Here is a 23,025-nt window from a genome sequence, read left to right on the forward strand (position 1 = left end):
CCATGGAGACGAGGACGCCAGCAACGGAGCAGGTAAGTATAAAACTTTTTATAACTTCTGTATGGCTCATAATTAATGCACAATGTACATTACAAAGTGCATTATTATGGCCATGCAGAAGTGTATAGACCCACTTGCTGCCTCGGGACAACCCCTTTAAGAGTAAGGATTAAAAATAGGAAGAGAAGAAGTTCTCTTACAGCTAAAATAACATCTGCATATAGTCCTATTTTGTGTTTCTGATATCCTAATTTTAATTCCTTTTGATATTTGTTTTAATCTGTTCAGCCAGAAGTTCCATAAGGGCAAAAATAAGGGACAAAGTAGGGCAGCCCTTTCGAGCAACATTTGAAATTGTAAATGGAGGAGAAATTCACCCAGATGAAAAAACGACAGGATTGCAGATTTAATGCAAACTTCCCTAAGGTTGCCTCTGAATAACCCTAGTAAATCCGATCAAATGCCTTTTCTGCATCTAAGGCTAGGAATAAAGAAGGCATATACCCAAGTTCAGCGGTCTACATGAGATTCAGGAACTGGCGGGTTCCATCAGGAGCGTGACTTTGTCAGACAAAACCTAGTTGATCTGCAGCAATCAATGTTGGGAGAGTAGTAGAGTCGGATGCTGAGGATCTTGGCATGAATTTTTACAATAGTATTCAATAGGGTAATGGGATGAAAATTAGCTGGGGAAGTAGTTTCTTTGGCAGGTTTGGGTAAAGTGACAATAAGGGCCTCTAACATTCCTGAGGGAAAGGAAACCCCTTGTTCATTGTGTCATTAAACACCATCACCAGATAGGGGGCCAGAAGGGAGGAGTATTAGTTATAATGACCATTAGAGACGACTTCTGGGCCCAGAGACTTTAGAGGTTTTAATGGCTTGTAGAACTTCAGACCTAGAGATCAGAGATCAGAGCACAGAAGATTAATGTCCTGGAGAAAATGTGACATTTCTTTAAGTTGGGGCTGATGCATATTTGTATTTTCTCTTAGATTATAAAAAGATAAGTAATATGAGGTAAATGCATTAGCAATTTCTTGGGAACAAGTAATTGTATGCTCGCCAGAGTATAAAGATATCTAATGCTTTCCTTAGATTAAACACACTTAAGTTGTTTTGCCAATAGTGCCCCAGTACGGTTATCATGTGCTAAAAATTGCATATTCACTTTTTGAAGACCCAATGGTTTGCCGCCCAAAGACTCTTAAGCTTGGCCAGCAACCTAAATATCTCTTTTGTTCTTTGTGGTGTGGGATAAGCTTTATTTAGGTAGTCAATGGTATTAATTTGAGAGGTTAGGGAAGTTGATTTTTCCGCTCACTTTTTTAGCCCTAGAACAGTATTTTCTAAATAAACCTTTAATATAGGCTTTATGGGCATACCACACTGAGAAGATGCTAGAAACTGAGTTAATGGTAAGAAACCTTTTTAATTCTGTTTTCAAGTTAAATTTGGCTTTTGGGTGGCAAAGAATATGTTCATTAAAGGGGTGGTCTCGCGAAAGCAAGTGGGTCTATACACTTCTGTATGGCCATATTAATGCACTTTGTAATATACATCGTGCATTAAATATGAGCCATACAGAAGTTATTCACTTACCTGCTCCGTTGCTAGCGTCCCCGTCGCCATGGTTCCGTCTAATTTCGGTGTCTTCTTGCCTTTTTAGACGCGCTTGCGCAGATCCGTCTTCTCCCTTCTTCTCCCTTCGGCTCCGCTCGGCAGCATCGGCATTTTGGCTCCGCCCCCTTGTACGCATCATCGCGTAGCTCCGCCCCATGACGTGTGCCGGTTCCAGCCTCCTGATTGGCTGGAATCGGCACATGACGGGGGCGGAGCTACGCGATGACGCTAAAAGGGGGCGGAGCCAAAACTCCGATGCTTCCAAGACCAGCCGAAGGGAGAAGATGCATCTGCGCAAGCGCGTCTAAAAAAGCAAGAAGACACCGAAGTTAGACGGAACCATGGCAACGGGGACGCTAGCAACGGAGCAGGTAAGTGAATAACTTCTGTATGGCTCATATTTAATGCACGATGTATATTACAAAGTGCATTAATATGGCCATACAGAAGTGTATAGACCCACTTGCTTTCGCGAGACCACCCCTTTAAGTCTCCAAGGGCAGGAGGGAGAATAGAAAAACTTCTTGTTTACTGATGATGACACTGGGAAATGATCCAACCAGGTGATGGTTCCAATATTGGTTCATATAACCTCCATCAATCCTCTGGCATCCAAGAGAAAAAATTCCCTCTCTTCAAAAGTGGGACTAATAGGGAAAATTAATCTAGATGCAGAAGTGGAATCCAGAGTTGGATCTATAACTGAATTGAAGTCGCCTCCAATTCAAAGTGCTCTTTTGTATCTTAGCTGTTCCTTTCAAAACGTGAAAATGTTTTAGCTTGCTGCTTAGATGAGAAATTCACTTAAAGGGGTTGTCCCGCGAAAGCAAGTGGGGTTAAGCACTTCTGTATGGCCATATTAATGCACTTTGTAATATACATCGTGCATTAAATATTGGCCATACAGAAGTTATACACTTACCCCCCCCCCCCGGCGTTGGCGTCCTTGTCTCCATGGCGGCGACCGAAGCCTTCTCCTCCCTCGATTAGACGCGCTTGCGCAGTCTGCTCTTCTGTTCTGTTGAATGGGGCCACTCCGGCGTGCTCGCACCGCACAGGTCTTCTGCGCGTCTAATCCAGGCAGAAGAAGGCTTTGGTCGGTGCCATGGAGACGGGGACGCCAGCACCGGAGGGGGTAAGTGTATAACTTCTGTATGGCTCATATTTAATGCACAATGTATATTACAAAGTGCATTAATATGGCCATACAGAAGTGCTTAACCCCACTTGCTTTCGCGGGACAACCCCTTTAAGTGAAAGAGACATAAATAATCTCAGACAAATTATTATAAAACTACCTAAAGGATTTACGTATAAGTCCTGCTGAGAAATTGATACTGAATCACTGATTGCAATTAAAGGGGTTGTCCCGCGCCGAAACGGGGGGTTTTTTTTTTTTAAACCCCCCCCCCCCGTTCGGCACGAGACAACCCCGATGCAGGGGTTAAAAAAACCACCCGCACAGCGCTTACCTGAATCCCGGCGGTCCGGCGTCTTCATACTCACCTGCTGAAGATGGCCGCCGGGATCCTCTGTCTTCATGGACCGCAGGGCTTCTGTGCGGTCCATTGCCGATTCCAGCCTCCTGATTGGCTGGAATCGGCACGTGACGGGGCGGAGCTACACGGAGCTACACGGAGCCCCATTCAGAAAAGAAGAAGACCCGGACTGCGCAAGCGCGGCTAATTTGGCCATCGGAGGGCGAAAATTAGTCGGCACCATGGAGACGAGGACGCCAGCAACGGAGCAGGTAAGTATAAAACTTTTTATAACTTCTGTATGGCTCATAATTAATGCACAATGTACATTACAAAGTGCATTAATATGGCCATACAGAAGTGTATAGACCCACTTGCTGCCTCGGGACAACCCCTTTAATACTTCATTTTTTTTTCCTGTCGGGGTTTGAAGCAAAAAAAAAAAAAACATGCGGGAATTTAGGATGAGAGCATTTGGGGTGTATATGTTTTATAAAATGTGTTTGAATGTGTTCAAGCCCTTAACATTTAACGAAGAAATAATAGGCATGATATATAAATAAAACACAAAAAGCTGCGTTGACTTCATTACGGACAGAGAGTTGTGGAAACTTTTATTAGTATAACAGAAGAACAGGTTTGGAAAAAAAAAGCTGCGCAATACTGTTGTCTTGTGTCTATTGCACTATAAGTGACTAATAATTTGGGGGCATTAACATATCTAAACATAATGAATAGCTCCATAATCAAAATAAAGTATTAAAGTTAGAAAAGTACAAAAAGATAACATTATCATTATAATTTTTATCAGTTTGGTATGATGACTAGAGATGAGCGAGCGTACTCAGAAAAGCACTACTCGCTCGAGTAATTTGCTTTATCCGAGTATCGCTGTGCTCGGGTCTGAAGATTCGGGTGCCGCTGCGGCTGACAGGTGAGTCGCAGGGGAGAGCGGGCGGGAGAGAGGGAGAGAAAGATCTCCCCTCTGTTCCTCCCCGCTCTCCCCTGCAGCTCCCCGCTCCGTGCCGGCACCCGAATCTTCAGGGACGAGCACAGCGATACTCGGATAAAGCAAATTACTCGAGCGAGTAGTGCTTTTCCGAGTACGCTCGCTCATCTCTAATGATGACCATTCTTGCCGGCAGAGGACCACTTTTGTGTAATCTGAAGTGCCAGAAACTGATTTGCATGGCCGTGTTATGAGCCGCTGTGGGGCCATAAATGATCAAGAATGCAGGTTTCAATTGACCATGGCTTTACGTGTGTCTCCTTCCACTTATATTTCAAGGAGTGAAAGCTTAACAGCAGAAAGGAGATCTGTCCATTCACATCCCAACTACAGACTTATCAAATCTAGAAGTGAATCTGATCTATCCCAACCTGAATCTGATGAAGAGGGATATACCTTGGTAAGTGTTTGTTTGTTTGTTTGTTATAAATAGAGATGAGCGAATATACTCATTTCGAGTAATTACTCGATCGAGCACCGCGATTTTCGAGTACTTCTGTACTCGGGTGAAAAGATTCGGGGAGCAGGGGGGAGCCCTCTCTCTCTCACTCACCCACGACGCCCCCCGAATCTTTTCGCCCGAGTACGGAAGTACTCAAGAATCATGGTGCTCGGGCGAAAAAGAGGCGTGGCCGAGTTGGTTCGCTCATCTCTAAATATAAAAATTTTTTTATTTATTTATTTTTTTCATGCATACAGACATGCCTACATACACAGCATGCAATGTGTTATTGTTCACTTCAAACTGTCGCTAGAAAGTTACTTGCATCAATTGTATACTTGCAACTAATAAATGGACTTTTCCCTTACACCCATGACAGCAATCAAGAGAGCCAACCTCCCATTAGAGTGACACAGGACCTCCTCCTAGATCTTTTTAAAGGCAGGAACACCCACTGCTGCCTCAGTTCCTGTTTCCAGCACATGGGATAGGTTTTGATGGAATGTGGAACTGCAGGGCACCTCTCCCTGTATGGGGATAGGTTTATCTGGCAGCATGAGACTCCAGCCAGGAGCTGGATACCTCCTCTCCCCCCTTGCTGAATACTGTGTGGCTTCTTTCCTGGTCCTACATTTCTTGGGCCCTGGGATTGCGCTCTAGCAGTTTTTAGGAGACCCCTAGGTGGTGCCTCTGAGACCTCTTCTTCTGCCATTCTTCCGTGTATAGACCAGACATAGCGCGGGAGTGGGGGAGGTCTCTTCTCCCATTCTCTCCCTGCTGGAAAGCTGCCTTGGTAGCTTCACAACGTGTATTGGAAGTTGCAGTTGTGTAGTGACACTGGAAGGACGCTGTGTATTCGGTGCCAGAAACTGTAGTGCTGCACGTAGAGAACTCTGGCTAGATACTAGGGACCATGCAGTTAGCCTATTCCTCAGCAGAGGTTACAGCTCCATTTGGGTTTTGGTCTGTCACTAATAAACCATTAATTTTTAAAGTTGTATTGCTTAATTTACCCATATCCCAAATTCTTTTAAACCTTTTATTGCAGAGTGGAAGACAGAACACGGACTCTGACCTCGCATCCCATAGAAAACGAGGTGAGACATTTTTGGCTCTGTTGCACAATCTTAGTTTTCTATATTACGTTAGCTGCATTTTTATTGGCATATATAGTATAGAATGAATGCATTTGTCATTTACACTGGATAAATGTCTTGGGCCAGTATATACAATTTTCCATTCTGTACCTTTTTAAAAAATTGCATCCTCGTGTTATCCGATGAATGGATATTAGAATACATTAGCTGCTGATGCAGCATAAGCATGACTGACTGTATGCAAAGGTGGATATTTTCAGAGATGAAGTTCACAATGTAATCTTGCAAGGAAACATTCACCGAATTGACTGTTTTAGCTTATTTTCCATACACTTCATATATATTGACAAATGTATACATCAGTTGATAGAAGTTTCCTGATTTAAGCTTCACTGAATACAAAAGATATACTCTTCTGCAATCGGTGAAGCAAGATTACCAGCAATGTAAGGCCAGAAGTAAATGAACCACATTTCTTTCATTACATAAGAAATGAACAGGGGTAAGCTGGACTTCCTTTCCCTCTCCTCTCTGTGTCTCCTTTATAAAAACGTGGTGTTTTCTCTGCTGATACCGGGCCCTTAGTCCACTTGTCCCCTCTTGGCCTGTTGAGCCCCAGGAAAAAGAAGATCGCCAAGCAAGTACTTAACGGCATGTTCTTCTTTTATCCTCGTCTATTTGGCTTCCTTCAAGCTAGCTATTGCCTTTCATTTAAGTTTTGGTTTATTCATTGTATGAACTCACTGTGCTTTGGCGTGCAAAAAAAAGGAGCTTCCATTATATCATCCACTTCATAAGCACATGCTTTGAAAGCATCTGTGCTGAGCAGGGAGCAAAAAATAAAACCATGTAGTATAAGGATGATGAGTATGTGCATTCAGGTGCTGACACACAATGGCTTGAAAGAAGCCAAATATTTTACTTAATCCCCAAGGAGTTCTAAACTGCTCTTGCTACCATTATTTTCCATGGTAGTATGCTTGATTTTGGGACCTGGACTTGCTATAAACGAACAGACATACTCAGTATCGTTATACTTGATAGCATCAAAACCCATTAACTCTGCATCTTCAGGCCTCCCTGAGTTTTAATCTTGATTTTTCTGCAGTGTCCCCATCGGAACATCCTGCCAATGATTCTTGGGCTCGGCTGAAGCACAATCGGGACTGGTTGTATGGTTTATCTTGTGGCTTTGATACAGAGACAGAACATAGCAAAGCTCTTGGTGTGCATACACTAACGGACAATGTTTTGAGCTTTGTAAGTGGAGATGTAGGAAGTTCCCCAGGGTTTAAAGAGCCAGAAGAAGGAATGTCCAGCTCTCCCCAGGCATGCATAATTGCAATGGAACAGCAGCAACTCCGTGCTGAGGTATTACTGTATGTTTTCTATGGATCTCGTTCTATAGAAGTATTTCAGCAGGTTTACTCAAAATATTACCATAATATAAAAATTTTCTCATGGAATGTTTGATACTGAAGACTTTTGGAGATCTACTAAATGAGCGACTAATTTTTGTGACTTGCACTTTGCATGGGGCACCAGGTGAATGCACTACGCACAAAGGCGCTATTGGGTGTAGAAAGTCTCAGGAGTATAGATGGAAATTTGTTTCTCAAATGTAGCTTTGTATATGCAACCTTGTGGCAGTAGAAAAAACTGTCAAAGGAGAATTTAAGTAATGCGAGAATGGCTTTTGTGAAAAACTCATGAAGTAGTAATGGAGATTTATGAAAGCATTTGCATCTTTTTTTGTGACGTGCGACTTTTTAATGAAATTGTTCCATAATTGATCGGTACTTGGACTTAAAGTCTCACATGATTAATCTCCCCTATTGCTTTCTTCTTAGTTGCGCTTGGAGGCCTTGCACCAGATTCTTGTTCTTCTGTCTGGAATGGAAGAGAAGGGAAATGTCCAAACTTTAGGTAGCCGTCAGTCACTCAGTACCTTTCAGTCCTCCTCTCTTCTTACCTCTGTGAGGCTGCAGTTTCTTGCCGGATGCTTTGGACTAGGTACTATTGGTCATACAGGCACAAAAGGAGAAAGTGTTCACCTTCATCATTACCAGGTAAAAGAGGTTTTTGTAGTTACACAAATCTAGTCTTTTTACAGTGCATGCCACTCGCCCAGAGTCAACTTGAAAACTCACGGTGTCCTGGCTGTTAGCACCCTCATTGTTCCTTGAGTGATGTATTGCTTGGCAGAGTTAGCTTTGACATCAAACGCCAAGCAAACCTCAATTAAGGCAGATTGGGTGTACTAATAACTATGACACAGTGACTCTTCATTACACCAACATCTCCCAGATGGCCAATAGAGAGTGACGTGCGTTGTTTTTATAATTTCTATCTAACATAGTAAAACTGCTATTTTTTTAATGGGTATGTTTAAGAAAGCAATTACCAAGCATTATAAAGTCTTGGCATTGGTTTACTCTCTGAAAATCTAGTGACCAGTTCCTTTTAAATTTTTTTTAAAAGTTTGGTACCGTGTTAGCCGGTAGAGTAAAATGTGATTGTTCCCATCAAGAGAAACCACGTAATCTTGTAGTTCTGAAACCTTTTAATGGCTAACAAAAATACATGATAATGCTAGCCCCCGAACCTATGCAGGATTCTTCTTCAGGCTTACCCACATTTTAAGCCTGAAGACGAACCCTGCGTAGGTTTGGAAGCTCACATTATTATGTATTTTTGTTAGCCTTTAAAAGGTTTCCTATCCACAAGATTACGTGGTTTCTCTTGATGCGAACAATCACATTTTAAAACTTTTGATTTGGTCATTATTTTTAAATAACTTGCCCACAAAAATGGAAATATCAGGTTGACAACCCTACTCTGGATTCTCTTGTCTGTTAACTAAATTGTCCAGGCTAAACGAGTTGAAGCATGCTGCGATTTCTTCCCACGCGTGCAAGGAAAAAAAAGAATCATAACCGCATGTTTTAAATTGCCCTGCAGATGCTAATGCATCACTATGGGTGGCAAGAGGAGTGAATCGCACACGCAAGAGACGCGCGCGGATTTTAGAATTTAAAATCCGTCTGTAGACATTGGGGCCTTACTGTGTAAATTTGCATATATATATTTTTTCTATAGTGTATTACCCAAGGCCTCATATCCACGGGCGGTTCAGATTCCGCATGCGGGAGTCCACGGATCGGATGGCTTCCATTGACTATAATGGAAGCAGTCTGTGAGGGATCCGCACTGAAATGGAGCATGCTGTGTTTTTTTTTTTTTGTTTTTTTTTCTTCTGGACCAAAAGGTTTGCAAATGAAATCTGCATGCTTTATTTCATTTAAGGGAGTCCATGTTTTGGGCGTCTTGACTTGCGGATCTTCTGCGTGGGTGCCTTACGCAGATTTCGCAAATCAAACCTGCTCGTGGACATTGGGCCTTAGCAAAGCAATTTTCTTGCAGTTTTCTCCCATATACCAAAAGGCTCTGTTCACATCATGTTTATGGCTTCTATTTTACACATACGCCAGGAAAAGCTCTTAGCATATACCTTTTGATGGAGGTGTGTGTTGAATGCCATACAAAGGAAACTGTTTTCCCCTAGCCTGTCATGTTAAAAAGTGTACAGTGTTGCATACATTTTATTGTTTCTAAACACTATAGTAAAGTCTGCTAAGGCTGCCTGTCCACAGGTGGGTTTTCATTGCGTTCCCCGTGGCAATAATCCGGCCGCTGGGAACGCAGTGAAAAATCTCCATAGCGTTGCTATGGAGAGCGCTTCCCCCATGTCCACGAGCGGAGAATCATTGTGATTTTCAGCTCGCGGCCTGCAAATCGCAGCATGCGAATTTACTGCGATTCTCCGTGGTCAGACTATCTGTCAGATAAGCTGACAGGCTGACCGGCGGAGATCCGTCTGGTACCGAAACGCCTGTGGACAGGCAGCCTAAGTGTCTTGGCGTGATGAAGGTCAAAAGGGCACTCTTTTTGACCTTGGTTGGGTTAATGGAACATGTACAGCAAGAGCTTTTCCCAGCATATGTGCAAAGCAGAGATCTGACCTAATATAGACCAGATAAATCATATGTACAGCAAACCTATCAAGGATTGAAAAAGATGTTCTTCATGTTATGCATTTGTGTAATGCTTTTTATTTTCTTCAGGATGGAATACGGGCTTCAAAAAGAAGCATACAGATTGAGATTCAGAAAGCTGTGCACAAAATCTATCAGCAGCTTTCTACCACATTGGACCGGGCTCTGCAGACAAATAAACACCATGTGGGTAAGTTCTTTTGGTGTCCTTATGTATTTAAGGGCTGTTATCTGTGGTTATGAAATGTTTCCAGACTGTTTATCTTAATCTGATAGTTCATAAATGCACTTTTTTATTCTAATGAGTGCCATAGCTTCCTTTCTTCTGCTGTGGGGGTGTGTGTGTGTGTGGGGGGGGGGCGCGTGCGCACAAGCATTGCCACCCTGTAGAAAGCAATTTCTGATGCTCCTTATTGAAATTGTAGTGCTGCATACACATAAATGACCTCTGTTGCATTCATATGGGGGCATCTATTCTTAGTATCGGTGTGGGTCCCATCGGTCGTAGCCCTGCGAGCCTAGTTATTGCCTGTCCTCTTGATCATGAATAACTTCATAACTTGGTAAAACCACTTTTAATTTTACAGATGACCAGATTTGGCTACAACTGTAGAAAGTATAAATGTGTGTGGGTTTTTGTCTCTGTTTGTTTTAAATAAAATTATTAAAAAATAAGTAAAAAGTTCAATTTAATGATTTCAAGCAGAAATATTAGAAAATCAAATAATTTTTCATTATAAAACAAAACTTTCTGTACATAAAACTGGAAAACGGTTGCACTACTTGAATGATTCTATATTATAGTAATATGGCAGTAGTCATTGTGAATATTCATTGCGAATTATTAAAGAAGCTTTTTTTTTTTTTTTTTTTACAAAATTCATCACAATATCTCTGATCTTTGCTATGAAGAATCGTCTGTCGCTTGTGTATTCTGCACTTTTCAACCAGCTTCCAGGTCACATGACCAGCACTCTGACAACATTCTGTCCTGCAATTACTGGGACAGATTTGTTAACTGTCATAAAGAAAAACTGTCTCCTGTAGCAACCAATCACAGCGCAGCTTTTATTTTGAGGAGCAGAATACGACCTGAAAGCTTTTCTGTAATTGGTTGCTACAGGCAAGCGAGAGCTTTTCTTTGACAGTTAACATAAATCTGTCCCTGAGTGTTGTCGGAGTGTTGGTCATGTGACCTGGAGGCCGGAAGAAAAGTGCACAATACACATATAGAGGGGACAAGCTACAGAGCTGGATTTGTCATAGCAAAGATCAGTGATAATGTGATGGGTTTCTCAAATAAAAAAAAATCCTGAAGTGCTGCTTTAACTCTAGATCACTAAACATTAGTCTCACAGATACTCCACCGAGCCGTGGTCGCGGGAACGTTTCAAAACTGTGGCTTTGAGGAGGGATATTAAAGCAAGTATTAAAGATATTTGGAAAATTGAAAGTGCCGTGGCAAGTACTTCTCAAGCACGGCCATACAAACACAAAATTTGTGCATTTTGTCCATCCCAGAAGCACAGGATGACCACGTTCTCGTGCCATTCCTGCAGCAAGGCCATTTGTGGTAAACGCACTGTATCGGTTTGCAATGATTGCAAGCAAAGAAGTTTTAGTTTGATGGTTTTTAGGTAATTTTAATGTCCTTTCATATGTTACTTTTTCACTAATAAATACAATAATCAAAATATTGAAGTTTAATTTTGTTACACAGTCATTGCATATTAGTCTCACAGACTAACTCGAAAATATGTTTAGTGATCTAGGGTTAATTTTGGCTGTATAGAAACTAGAGTATATTTATACCTTTCTTTTTTCTCATTTTAGAAGCCCAGCAACGCCTCCTATTGGTGACAGTTTTTGCTCTTAGTGTCCGTTATCAGCCTGTGGATGTGTCTCTTGCAATTTCCACTGGCCTGCTGAGTGTTCTGTCACAGCTCTGTGGGACGGAGACTATGCTTGGACAACCTCTCCAGCTACTCCCCAAGTCTGGAGTGTCTCAGCTGAGCACTGCACTTAAAGTAGCCAGTACTAGGCTACTCCAAATCCTTGCAATTACTACAGGGTGAGTATTTTTAAGCTGTAACTTAACATTTGGCTTTAATATCAAAATTTTATTTACCATTTCTGTAAAAACTTGGGATACTTTAACTTACAGGATAGCCATCTCCTGGGTAAGATTGTTGGGACAAGAGGAGTTATTACATAGAGAGGCTAAGCTTAGTTCAACACTGGCCTCAGCTTTTTTTTTTTTTTTTTTTTTTACAGGAAAGCAAATTTACATCCAATTTCAAAATAACTAGGCAGTCTAGTGCCGCAAATATGGTTCATAACAGAACTTGCTCAGGTGTCGACAGGCTGACTATTCCTGTCCTTCCAGGCTGGAGAGCAGGGTCTGAACAGCATATACCTTATTTACAGAGCCCTCCTGGCTGGCTCCTGATTTAGCTAATTAGACAGCCAAAGGACTGCTGCACACACTACCTGGTTGCATAAAATATTATTTGGCGACACAAACATACCACTTTACTAGCTGCTTTTCTACACACCTTATTAACAACAATAAAACCTGCAATATTTTCCATGCACTTGCTTAGTGGTTTATATAATTAAACACGCATTATCACCTATACACAGGATAGGTTATAAATGTATTATTACTGGGGGTTCAATTGCTGGGAACCGCAGCGAACATAAGCACAGCAGTCCCCAAGCTTCCTCTGTGAATGGAGCTGTGGTCACACATGCACACTACTGCTGAATTCACACAGGAAGCTTGTGATAATACATTTATAACATATCCTGTGAATAGTCTAGTAATAGTTCAGATCAGCACTCTCCCACGAGATAAAGTAGGCTTATTGGGTGCTGGTACCCAGGTACCCCATTTACACTGGGCGACTTTTGAGTGATCATCTGTCAAATGACAGTTTGAGTGACAGTTTTGAGCGATCATCTTTGCATACCTTATAGTAGCTAATTAGCTACTATGCAGGCGCAGCAGGATACCACCTCTATCTGTTGCTGAACACTACAGTTGCTTTGTGTAAACAAACAGCTGTAGTGTTTTCTGCACTTACAGCCTGTGCCCCACTGTGAATTCACAGGAGGACACAGGAACAGGGAATCTTATCAGCACAGCCGGCTGATAACAGCCTGCTCCGCTGATAACAGCCTGCTCCGCTGATAACAGCCGATCACTCAATTCTAGCAAGCTAGAATTCAGCTATCAACAACTCATGCGCGAAAACTGCACGATGTCCCTGCATTTAGACAGAACAAGAATCGCTCAAAAGATTCTTTTGAGCGAATTTTGAGCGATTCTCGTTGTGTCTAAATCAGCCTTTAGTGTATAGTTTTCGCACACAACACCACTGATCGATCATTAGTAGTAGCAGCGTTTTGGATGAAGGCTTTTAATCAGGCTAAAAAGTGAGAAATAGAACTACATCCACAAAGGGTACAGTGACGGTAAAAAAATATATAAAGATATACTTCATACAAAATAGAATAAGTTCATAATGTGCAATTGTGTAAAAGTACATCAAAGATAGTACATGATTATGTTTGATGCCAAGTAATGCTAGAACAAAAATGTCACACGGATCATCATCCAAGGTAAAGTGTGAAAAATATATGCAAAGGTAATATCCCTAGCGTGTCAGTTGGAAAATATGGTAAGCCATAGTAGTAGGTAAAGAAATGGATTAAAATACACATGTATCAAAATGTTGGGTGCTACATAACCATACTAATTTGAGTGTAGTAATAATGGGATACTACATAAGGTCTGTGTATATAGCAAGTATACCCTAAACTGTCCAATACGTGCTGTGAACACAGTTATAAAGGAGCATAGCAATCTGTTCCTTGCCAGTAATGTAGAAACATGCACCCACATTCTCCAGTTCATGTGTATTAACATATGCGTGATGTAATCCATAATGTATATACTTTTTAGCATGGCTAATGGCGTTTTGCTACTGTAAAAATATATTTGACATGCAGTTCTTTTGAGGCGATTTTCTAAGGTGTATTAAAGTTTTTCTTTTTTTTTTGTTTTGTGAATAACAATTGTGGTCCTCATGAATGCCAGGTTACACTTTGATATGTATTTTTTTCTAGGACCTATGCTGATAAGTTAAGCCCTAAAGTGGTGCAATCTCTTTTGGACTTGCTGTGTAGTCAGCTGAAGAACCTTCTTTCTCAGGCTGGAGTCATGCCTACCTTTGGTGAAAATGAGGAAGAGAAAAAATCTGAGCTTCTAGGAGAGATTGAAAGAAAGGACTTCAGAGGTAGCAGATACTTTTTTTTTTAATTAAAGTATTTTTTATTAAACTTTTTCACCTTTTGCATATTTTAAAACATTTTTTTTTAACAAATCTTTGGTTTCCCTTCCCTCCCTCCCCCTCCCCCTCTCACCCACCCCCTTCCCCTCACCCCCCTCCCTCCCCCATCCCCCCTAAGATCTCTCTCTCAACGTTCTGTTCTTTGGGTAAACTGTCTCTGAATGAACACAGTGTTGTGTCGTAAACAATAATAACAGTTCTTGTAACGTATATTTGTTTTCTTCTTTGGTCTTCGTGTTGCTTATCTTCTTGCTGTTTTCTTTTATTGATTCAGGGTTAGATTTTTTGTTGCATTCGAGGGGGGGGTCATATTTCTTTTGCCCGTTGCCCGGTCTCTCTCTCTCCAATCCCTCCTTTCTTAACTTTTCCCTATTACTCCTTACCACTTTATTTTATTGTATATCGAGTCTGTAATTTGTTCTACATTTCCCAATAAACTTTATATATATCCATTACATACGTTGTTATGTCTTAGTAAATCCCCGGTTTACTGGTGCCTCCCCACACGGCTCACCACTCCCTATGTATTTGGTCCAACATTACTGCTCTGGGCGTGTATCCATCTCAGCCATATGTCCTGATATTTTTGACTGGCCTTACGCTTAGTGTAAATACTCCTTTCCCACGGTAAAATTTGGTTGACCTTATTTTTGAATTCTCCCAGCGTGGGTGGTTCTTCGTCCAACCAGCGCTGGGCTATTGTTTTTCTGGCTATATACAATAGTCTGGCTACCGCTAGTTTTTCATAATCATCTAATGTTAGATCCTGTATGTATCCCAGAATGCACACGTATGGTGTAAAGTCCATACGTATGCCAAATGCCGCGTTAATTGCATTTCTTATTCCCATCCAATATCTGTGCAATTTCGGACATCGCCATAGCATGTGGATTAGGTCCGCCGTGTGGGTTCTACACCTTGCACATATCGGGGAGGTTCTCATTCCTATATTGTGTAAGAAGGCCGGGGTGCGGTACACTCTGTGTATTAGAAATATTTGTGAGACTCTGTGTGATTCGCTCAGAGATAGCTTGGGTGTCATTTGTAGGATTTCCTCCCAGTGCGACTCCTCAATGGGCCCTATGTCTGCCTCCCATTTTGCTCTTGTTGATAACGGGTTGTGTGCATTGACCGTGTCCTGTATATGGGAATATAGTACAGATATTTTCCCCGCTGTGGTGGTGGCTTTTCCTATTATGTCCGCTACTATATTTATTGCCATTGTTATTTCCGCCGTGTTTTTTTCCGCTTGTATAGCGTGTCTAAGTTGCAGATATTTGTAAAAGTCACTATTGGGGATGTCGTGGTTTTGCCTTAACTGCTCGAAGGTTTTTAGTTCCCCCCCCTCCAGTATCTGATCCATTCTCCTAACTCCCCTGTCTTTCCACCCTTGGAATCCTTTTAGCTTGTTGATTTCTGGCAGGTGCGGGTTATTCCATATGGGGGTATGTTGTGTGCAGTTTTTTATATCAAGCATGTTTCTGGTCTTCCACCATATTTTATGTATCAATAATAGCGTGGGGGCACTTTGACCGTTTTTTTTAAACGCTCCACGTTCCAGGGTTTCAAACAAATGTGATCCGTTAAAGAGATTTTTAAGGATTCTGAAACTAGCGTCGTGTGTTTCTTCTGTCTCCCATCCCCTGAGATGCTGCAGCTGGGAGGCCATGAAGTACGAGAACGGATTGGGCAAGGCTAATCCTCCCTTTTCTTTTGAATTGTATAGTAGTTCTAATTTTATCCTGGGTGCCTTCCCTCCCCATATGAGTTCTCTAAACAGTCCCTTGGCCTTGTGGAAAAATTTTTGTGTTATCCAGTGTGGGGAGTTGTGTATTAGATATAGCAATTGGGGCATCCATATCATTTTTATAAGATTCACTCTTCCTATAATTGTCATGGGTAGTTTTTTCCATATGTGAAGTTTTTGTTTCCATTTTTCCATAAGTGGTTCCAGGTTTATTTTCCCGTACTCACTGACCTCTTTCGTAATTTTAACTCCCAGATATTTAATTGTTGGGGTGCATTTCAGGGTTAATTCTCTGTTGGCAACTTGCATGTCTGGGGTGTCTATTGATAGTATTTCGGATTTGGTCCAATTGATAGCGAGTCCTGAGAAGGCTCCAAATTCTTTTATTGTTTGCATCGTGGTTTCTAAAGATTTTTCCCTGTCCCCTAAAAATAATAACATGTCGTCTGCATACAAAGCGATTTTCTCCTCCATGTTTCCTCTTATGAATCCCACTATTTCCTGGTGTGACCGAATTTTGCATGCTAGGGGCTCTATTGCAAGTGCAAACAGGAGTGGCGATAGTGGGCATCCCTGCCTTGTCCCTCTATGTAGTGGGAATGTTTCTGATGACCCCCCGTTGATGGACACATCCGCCTCCGCCCTAGCATATAGGAGTTTTACTCGTCTCACAAATATTGGGCCACAGCCCATTTTTTCTAGTACCTTCCACAGGTATTGCCACTCAACGCTATCAAACGCCTTGGCCGCGTCCAGTGAGCATATGATTCTGTCTCCGGTATTATCTACGGGTATTTGTAGGTTTAGAAATACTCTACGGATGTTCGTTGCCGTTGATCTTGCTGGTATAAACCCACTCTGGTCTGGATGCACCAAGGTGGATGCCACTTGTGATAGCCGCTTGGCTAAAACTTTTGCTATAATTTTGACATCCGCATTTAACAGCGATATCGGCCTATACGAGTCCATCAACAGGGGGTCCTTTTCTGGTTTTAACAGAATTATTATTTTTGCTTTTCGCATTGTTTGTGGCAGTTCCCCTTCCTTTTCCGCCCCCGCCCATGTCTCCAGGAGTTGTGGTAATAAAGTGTCTGCATGTTGTTTGTAAAATTCTATTGGGAAACCATCCTCCCCTGGGGCCTTGTTATTTTGCATATCTTTTACTGCCTCTTGCATCTCCTCCAAGTCTATTGGTGCATCTAGAAACTCTCTCTGTTCCTCCGTCAATTTATGTGTTCTTATATCCGCCAAGTATTCCTCGATTTGTTCTACCGTTTTTTCCAGTTTCGAGGAATACAGAGAGGAGTAAAATTCCCGTGCAATCTCTCTTATGGATGTTGCGTCCCTGACTATCTCGCCTTGTGCGTCTTTTAGTTCAATGATGTATGTGGGGCTAGTTTGTGCTCGGGCTATAACTGCCAGCATATGTCCCGTTCTTTCTCCCTCCTCATAATAGGTCTGTTTCCTGAACCCATTTTTAGTGGCTGCCGTTTCTAGGACGTATTTATTAAGGGCCTCTTGGGCTTGTTTCCATAGGTTGAGTGTTGTTATAGTTTTCTCTTTTATGTAATTTTCTTCTGATTCTTTTAGTTTGTCTCGTATTTTTTGCCCTCTTTCTCTATGTCCTTTTTTTGCCTGTGTGATTTGCTGTATGTATACCCCCCTCATATATGCCTTCATGGCCTCCCAGCAAATCGTCATACTTGTGGTATCCTTATTTAATATGAAGTATTCCTCTAGTGTTTTTTTCACTATTTCCTTGTTTAATATGTTTAGCCAGTGCGAGTTCAGATTCCATCTTTTTTGGGAATGACTCACAGTGTTACTGTGCTGTATGTCCAGACGTAGGATGGAGTGGTCAGAAACAACTCTTGGTAGATATTCTATCGAGGTTATATCTCTATATATCTGAATATTCCCTACCGCTAGGTCTATTCTAGATAAGCATTGGTATGTGGATGAGTAGCAGGAGTATTGTTTGTTTGTGGGGTGCCGTGTTCTCCATATGTCTATCAATGATATCTCGTTTATTAGTTTACCTAGTGGTGTCAGGTTCCTTTCTTCGTTTGCGTTTCCTGCCCTTAGTCTGTCCTGTGCAGGGTTAATGACAGAATTAAAGTCGCCTATGATAAGGACTGGAATGTCCGGTTTATCTGTTATGAATCCTATAACTTGCCTCATTATCATGTTATTATATGGTGGCGGGATATATACTGAAGCTATAATGCATGTGTAGTTGTAGATTCTGCAGTGTAGGCATATAAAGTGGCCTTCTGGGTCAATTTTTCGTGAGAGACATTTAAACGGTATATTTCTGTGTACCACTATGCTGACCCCCCTGGAATACCTCGTGTGTGTGGAGTGGAAGCTCTGACCCATCCCCCCTATTTTGAACGTGTCCGTATTTTCTTTTGATAAATGTGTTTCCTGCAAGCATATAATAGCCGGGCCTTGTTCCTTGATGACTTGCAGTACTGCTGATCGTTTTGTCTGGTCACTCATACCTCTCACGTTCCACGATACGACCCTTATCCTACTACCCATTTTCCTTGTTTTTTGTTTTCCGCAGGGTTATTATTTTCTGGGCGTTACCACCCCTTTTTGTTTTTATGAGTGAGTCGCACTGGGAGGGTCCCCATCTCTGTATTTGTGTCTCGCCCGTGTCGCCCCGTATATGTGTATGTGTATTACTGTTTGTTCTCCGCATAGGGCTTCTCCAGTAACATTTTGGTTTGGTCCCCCACATCCCCCAGTACAGACATTTATCCACATTTACTATACATATTTTCGTTATTTGCAACACATTTATCATTTGTACATTTACGTTGACATTTCTTCCCCTTATCCCACCCTGAATCATTTTTCTATCGTTTAACCTTATCCCTTTTAACTGTATCTTATCTAATATTCCCCTAATATGCGAGAGAGAGACCAAACAACAGACACCCCCAACATGTAACTCACTGATCCGTTGTCTCATCGGATCGGGGTACCAGTCCTCCATTCTTCTACGCGATGCATCCTGTCGTCCCAGGAGCTCCTTTCAGAAATTTTCGGTTCCCTTTGCATGAACGTTTCTTTAGGTGCAGCCTCTTCATGGTGTCTTGCGCGGCGATCTTCCCCTCCGAATCTGTTCTTCATTTTGATCTATCCAGGCACCTGCATCTTTTGGGTTTTCAAAGAATTGTGTCGTGCCCAGCGCCGCCACTCTCAGTTTAGCCGGGTACAGCATCCCGTAGGGCACTTGTAGGTTTCGCAGTCGTCTTTTTATTTCTACAAATGTTGCTTGCTTCTTTTGTATTTCCGTGGAGAAATCTGGATAGAAGGAGACTTTCACGCCATTATATTGGATTTCACCCTTTTCGCGGGCCTTTTGGAGTATGGTATCACGGTCTCTGTAATGCAGTACTTTGATGAGTATCGGTCTGGCTGGAGCCCCCGGGGGGAGGGGTCGTGTCGGTACGCGGTGGGCTCTTTCGACTGCAAACATTGCAGTTAGAGTGTTTCTTCCGAACAGTTCGGGCAGCCATGTTTCAAAAAATTCTGCTGGGTTTCTTCCTTCCGTCTTTTCTGGGAGGCCCACAATCCGCACGTTGTTCCTTCTTGACCTATTTTCTAGGTCGTCTACCTTGTTCTGTAGATATTGTATGTCATGCAGGTTTTTTTCCACGTCTCGCTGCATCGGCTGTGTTGCGTCTTCTACGTCGCTTATACGTTGTTCAGTTTCTGTCAGACGCTCTGATATTTTCCTCATATCTTGCCGTAGCAGGTTTACATTACTTTGCATCGCCCCCATCTGCATATTAAGGTTGTTCAGTGATGCGTTGCCTTTAGTGATTTCGCTGAATATTTCTTTCAACGTAGGCTCCCTGGCGCACCTTTCGTCCTCCTGCCTTTGATCTTTTTTGGCGGCATCTTCTGCACTTTGGGAGGTGTCTCGTATAGTGCTTTCTGAGGTGTCTGCGTGATTTGCGCTGTGCGTGCATATGCCTGGGCTGCTTGCATTATTCATGCTGTCTTCTGTGTAGTGTTCGTCTGGATTGACACTGTTTGCACCTTTATTTTTGTAGTTGGGGTTGTCTGCCTGACTTATGACTTCCTGCTCATTTCCAGCATGATCTTGTACAGCATGTAGACTATTTTGTTTTTCCTTGTCCTTGTCACTTTCTGCATGTACTGTGTCTGCAGTTTCTTCCTCCCCTCCTGCTCCCTCCGTTTGTGTGCTTCTCTGTGGGCTCTCCCGCTCTCCCCTCTGTTGTTTAGGGCTTATGGAGTCCTGTTTTCTGCCCCCCTCCTCCCTGGCATACCTTGCCAGTTTACGTGCTGTGTCTGCACTGTTTGTGCTGGGCCGCGGTATGAGCGTTCTCGGCTCCCTCCCTCCGGCGCCATGTTGCTTCTGCCTGCCGCCGGCTTCATCTGCCTTCCCCCGCTCCTTGCCTCGCATCATTAACTCTGCTGCTGTCTGTTCTGTCTCCGGAGCTTGCTACTGTGTCTCCGCTGCTTTTTGATTGCCTTTCGGCGTCTCTGGGTCCCGTTAACAGGATGGGAATGTCGGATCTTGCAGGAGCTACTCTGAGATGCGACTATCTACATCTCCGGCCAGGCTCCGCCCCCCGAGGTAGCAGATACTTAGACGGTTTTCCAACTCTGACATCACGTTTCATTTGGTTCCCCATTTTGTGTCCTATGAATTTTCATTGTTTTATGTGGCATGGGCACTATCTAAACCCCGGGCGGATGGCTATATGTGCTCTGTTCTGCTCTCTCCACTACTACACCTTGTGGTGTTAGCCTCTGTAGCAAGCACTGTGCACATGTGCACAAGCACTCAGGCCACCCTGCAGAATTGTTTCCTATAGAGATGAACAGGATTGCTCAGAGCACGTGCACATTAAAGCGCAAGCCCTGCCAAAAGCTGAAGCTCTAAACGCTGCTATATGACGTGTGGGCACAGGCTGTGTACCGGAGTTTTGACCTGGAAAGCTGTATAAATTTCATATGCTAGGGGTTTAAAAGTTTATGAATAATGCATTTTTGTTGGTAGTAGTAGATAGATCCAGGCTGAACTAGAGGGCAATTGTCCTCACTCAGCCTAAAGGCCCATTTACACTGGACGATTATCGCTAAAAATTCGCAAATCGGCGATCGTTTTAGCGATATTCTGTGCGTGTAAATGGGCACGGGGCACCTGGTTTTCAGGCACTTTTAGCTAATCGTTAAAATCAAGGTAACCTAAAAATCATCTCTCACTTTTATCAGTAGTTCTCCACAGGGGGGGGGGGGGTGTCATACCAATGGGTCAATATCAATGCAAAATGTTAGTTTTTCGTCTTTAAAAAATTTCCAAAGATTTTTAACATTTTGTTTTCACTTTGTTGTTATAGGGTATTGAATGCAGAATGATGGGCAAAACTTCATATATATTTTTTTTAATTTGCGTAAGACCACAACAAAATATAAATTATTTTTTAAAAAGTAAAAAAAATAAGCTGGATAAACTTGGTATTGTATTCGTACTAACTTGCAGGATTAAATTAACATATCATTTATACTGCACAGTGAACGCCGTTAAAAATTAAAAAGAAATGCCAGAATTGCAATTTTTGTTACCCTTGCCTCTAGAAAAATGAATTAAAAAAAATTAAATGTTATATGTTCCCCAAATCTGTATAAATGAAAAATAGAGTTCATCTCACAAAAAACAAGCCCTTATAGAGCTCAGTTGATGGAAAAATTAAAATGCTTTGGCTCTTGGAATGCCGCGACACAAAAGAATGTTATCTCGTTATTTATTTTTCCACACTGAACGCCGTAAAAATGAAATCCAAAAAACAAATGACATAATTTCTTTTTTCCCCAATCCCACTGAAAAAAATTTAATTATACAGTACATTATATGTACCCAAAAAGGAGGTCATTGGAAAATACAACTTGTCCTGCAAATAACAAGCCCCTAATTGCTATTTAGCCGGAAAAATTAAGTTGTGGCTCTGGGAATGCAACTTTGAAAAAAAGAAAAATTAGTCATTAAGGCGCAGACGGGATTCATCACTAAGGGGTTAATGTCAGGGCTACTGTTTTTAGAGTTCTTCTGGTATCACAGACTAATGTGCTTGGATCAGAGGCGTAACTTGAAGCTTCTGGGCCTCAATGTAAAACCTGTAACAGGGCCCCCAACTATAATGCTTTATTCATAGTACTGGGCTTCCTATATGGAGAAGAGAGGCCTTATGGGCCCCCCAAGGCTCCTGGGCCCGGGTGCAACCGCATCCCCTATAGTTACGCCCCTGGCTTGGATATTCAACCTGCTGGGAATGGGGAAAAAACAAGCTTTAAGAATATCATAATCACTTTATCATATTTGTCTCAGGAGTTAGTACTGTTGCCTTCCTAGGGGTCGTTGGTTTAAATCTGAACATGGGCAAAATCTGCATGGAATTTGTATATTTTCTCGGTGTTTGCCCACACATGCTGTATATGTACACTTCTACATGCAGTTTGAATATTGTATATTTTGCAGCAGAGAATGGGGAATGTAACCCAGTCCTTTTTTCTTCCAGCTACACTCAGGAAGCAGCGCACAGCAGAGCTTCATCTTGGTGACTTTTTAGTTTTCTTACGTAGAGTTGTGTCTTCCAAGGCTATACAATCTAAGATGGCATCTCCCAAATGGACAGAAGTTTTGCTGAATATTGCTTCTCAGAAGTGCAGCTCAGGTATAATTTACATTCTTTGTGCTAAATTGTGATGCTCATAGCATTTATCATAAAAGGCTTGAAGTGAGACTAGTATCTGAATATTTAATAATCTTTGTCTTGATTGTTCTGCAGGTGTCCCACTTGTAGGGAATTTAAGAACAAGACTTCTTGCCCTACATGTCTTAGAGGCTGTTTTGCCTGCATGTGAGTCAAGCGTTGATGACGATCAGATGGCCCAGGTATGGTTTCTCTTATATTTTGATGACCAAGATTTATGGCTGGTGCTTCTCAAGCTGTGAGGAGAGTCTGTTGGCGAGGTGTAACTGTGACAAAAATTCATACACTGCATAGACCTTTCACCCATTTTGCAACATATCTTGCCTCAGACACAAATGAAAAATAAACTGTGGATAAACGTAACATTTTTGGACCACTGGTCAGGTTTAAACATCACTATGATCAAACTGATGAGGCTTCGGTAGTAAAGGGTTGAGAGGCACTGATCTGTGTGTGTGTGTGTG

General features: G+C 42.1%; 1 protein-coding gene across 7 annotated transcripts in view; it reads left to right on the plus strand.

Moving 5' to 3' along the window:
• Positions 1-23,025, plus strand: part of HERC1 (HECT and RLD domain containing E3 ubiquitin protein ligase family member 1) — a 138,312-nt gene that overhangs the window by 55,309 nt on the left and 59,978 nt on the right. For all 7 annotated transcript variants that reach the window (XR_010790360.1, XM_066592289.1, XM_066592291.1 and 4 more), the window contains 9 exons: positions 4,390-4,510; positions 5,601-5,649; positions 6,758-7,020; positions 7,500-7,718; positions 9,774-9,894; positions 11,538-11,775; positions 13,836-14,005; positions 22,367-22,522; positions 22,637-22,743. Coding sequence is in view for 6 of the 7 variants with exons in the window: in XM_066592289.1 (XP_066448386.1) it covers positions 4,390-4,510; positions 5,601-5,649; positions 6,758-7,020; positions 7,500-7,718; positions 9,774-9,894; positions 11,538-11,775; positions 13,836-14,005; positions 22,367-22,522; positions 22,637-22,743 (1,444 nt within the window). In the remaining variant the exon portion in view is untranslated. The remainder of the gene's footprint in view (positions 1-4,389; positions 4,511-5,600; positions 5,650-6,757; positions 7,021-7,499; positions 7,719-9,773; positions 9,895-11,537; positions 11,776-13,835; positions 14,006-22,366; positions 22,523-22,636; positions 22,744-23,025) is intronic.

The sequence above is a fragment of the Eleutherodactylus coqui genome, chromosome 2 (assembly GCF_035609145.1).
Source record: "Eleutherodactylus coqui strain aEleCoq1 chromosome 2, aEleCoq1.hap1, whole genome shotgun sequence".
Taxonomy (NCBI): Eukaryota; Metazoa; Chordata; class Amphibia; order Anura; family Eleutherodactylidae; genus Eleutherodactylus; species Eleutherodactylus coqui.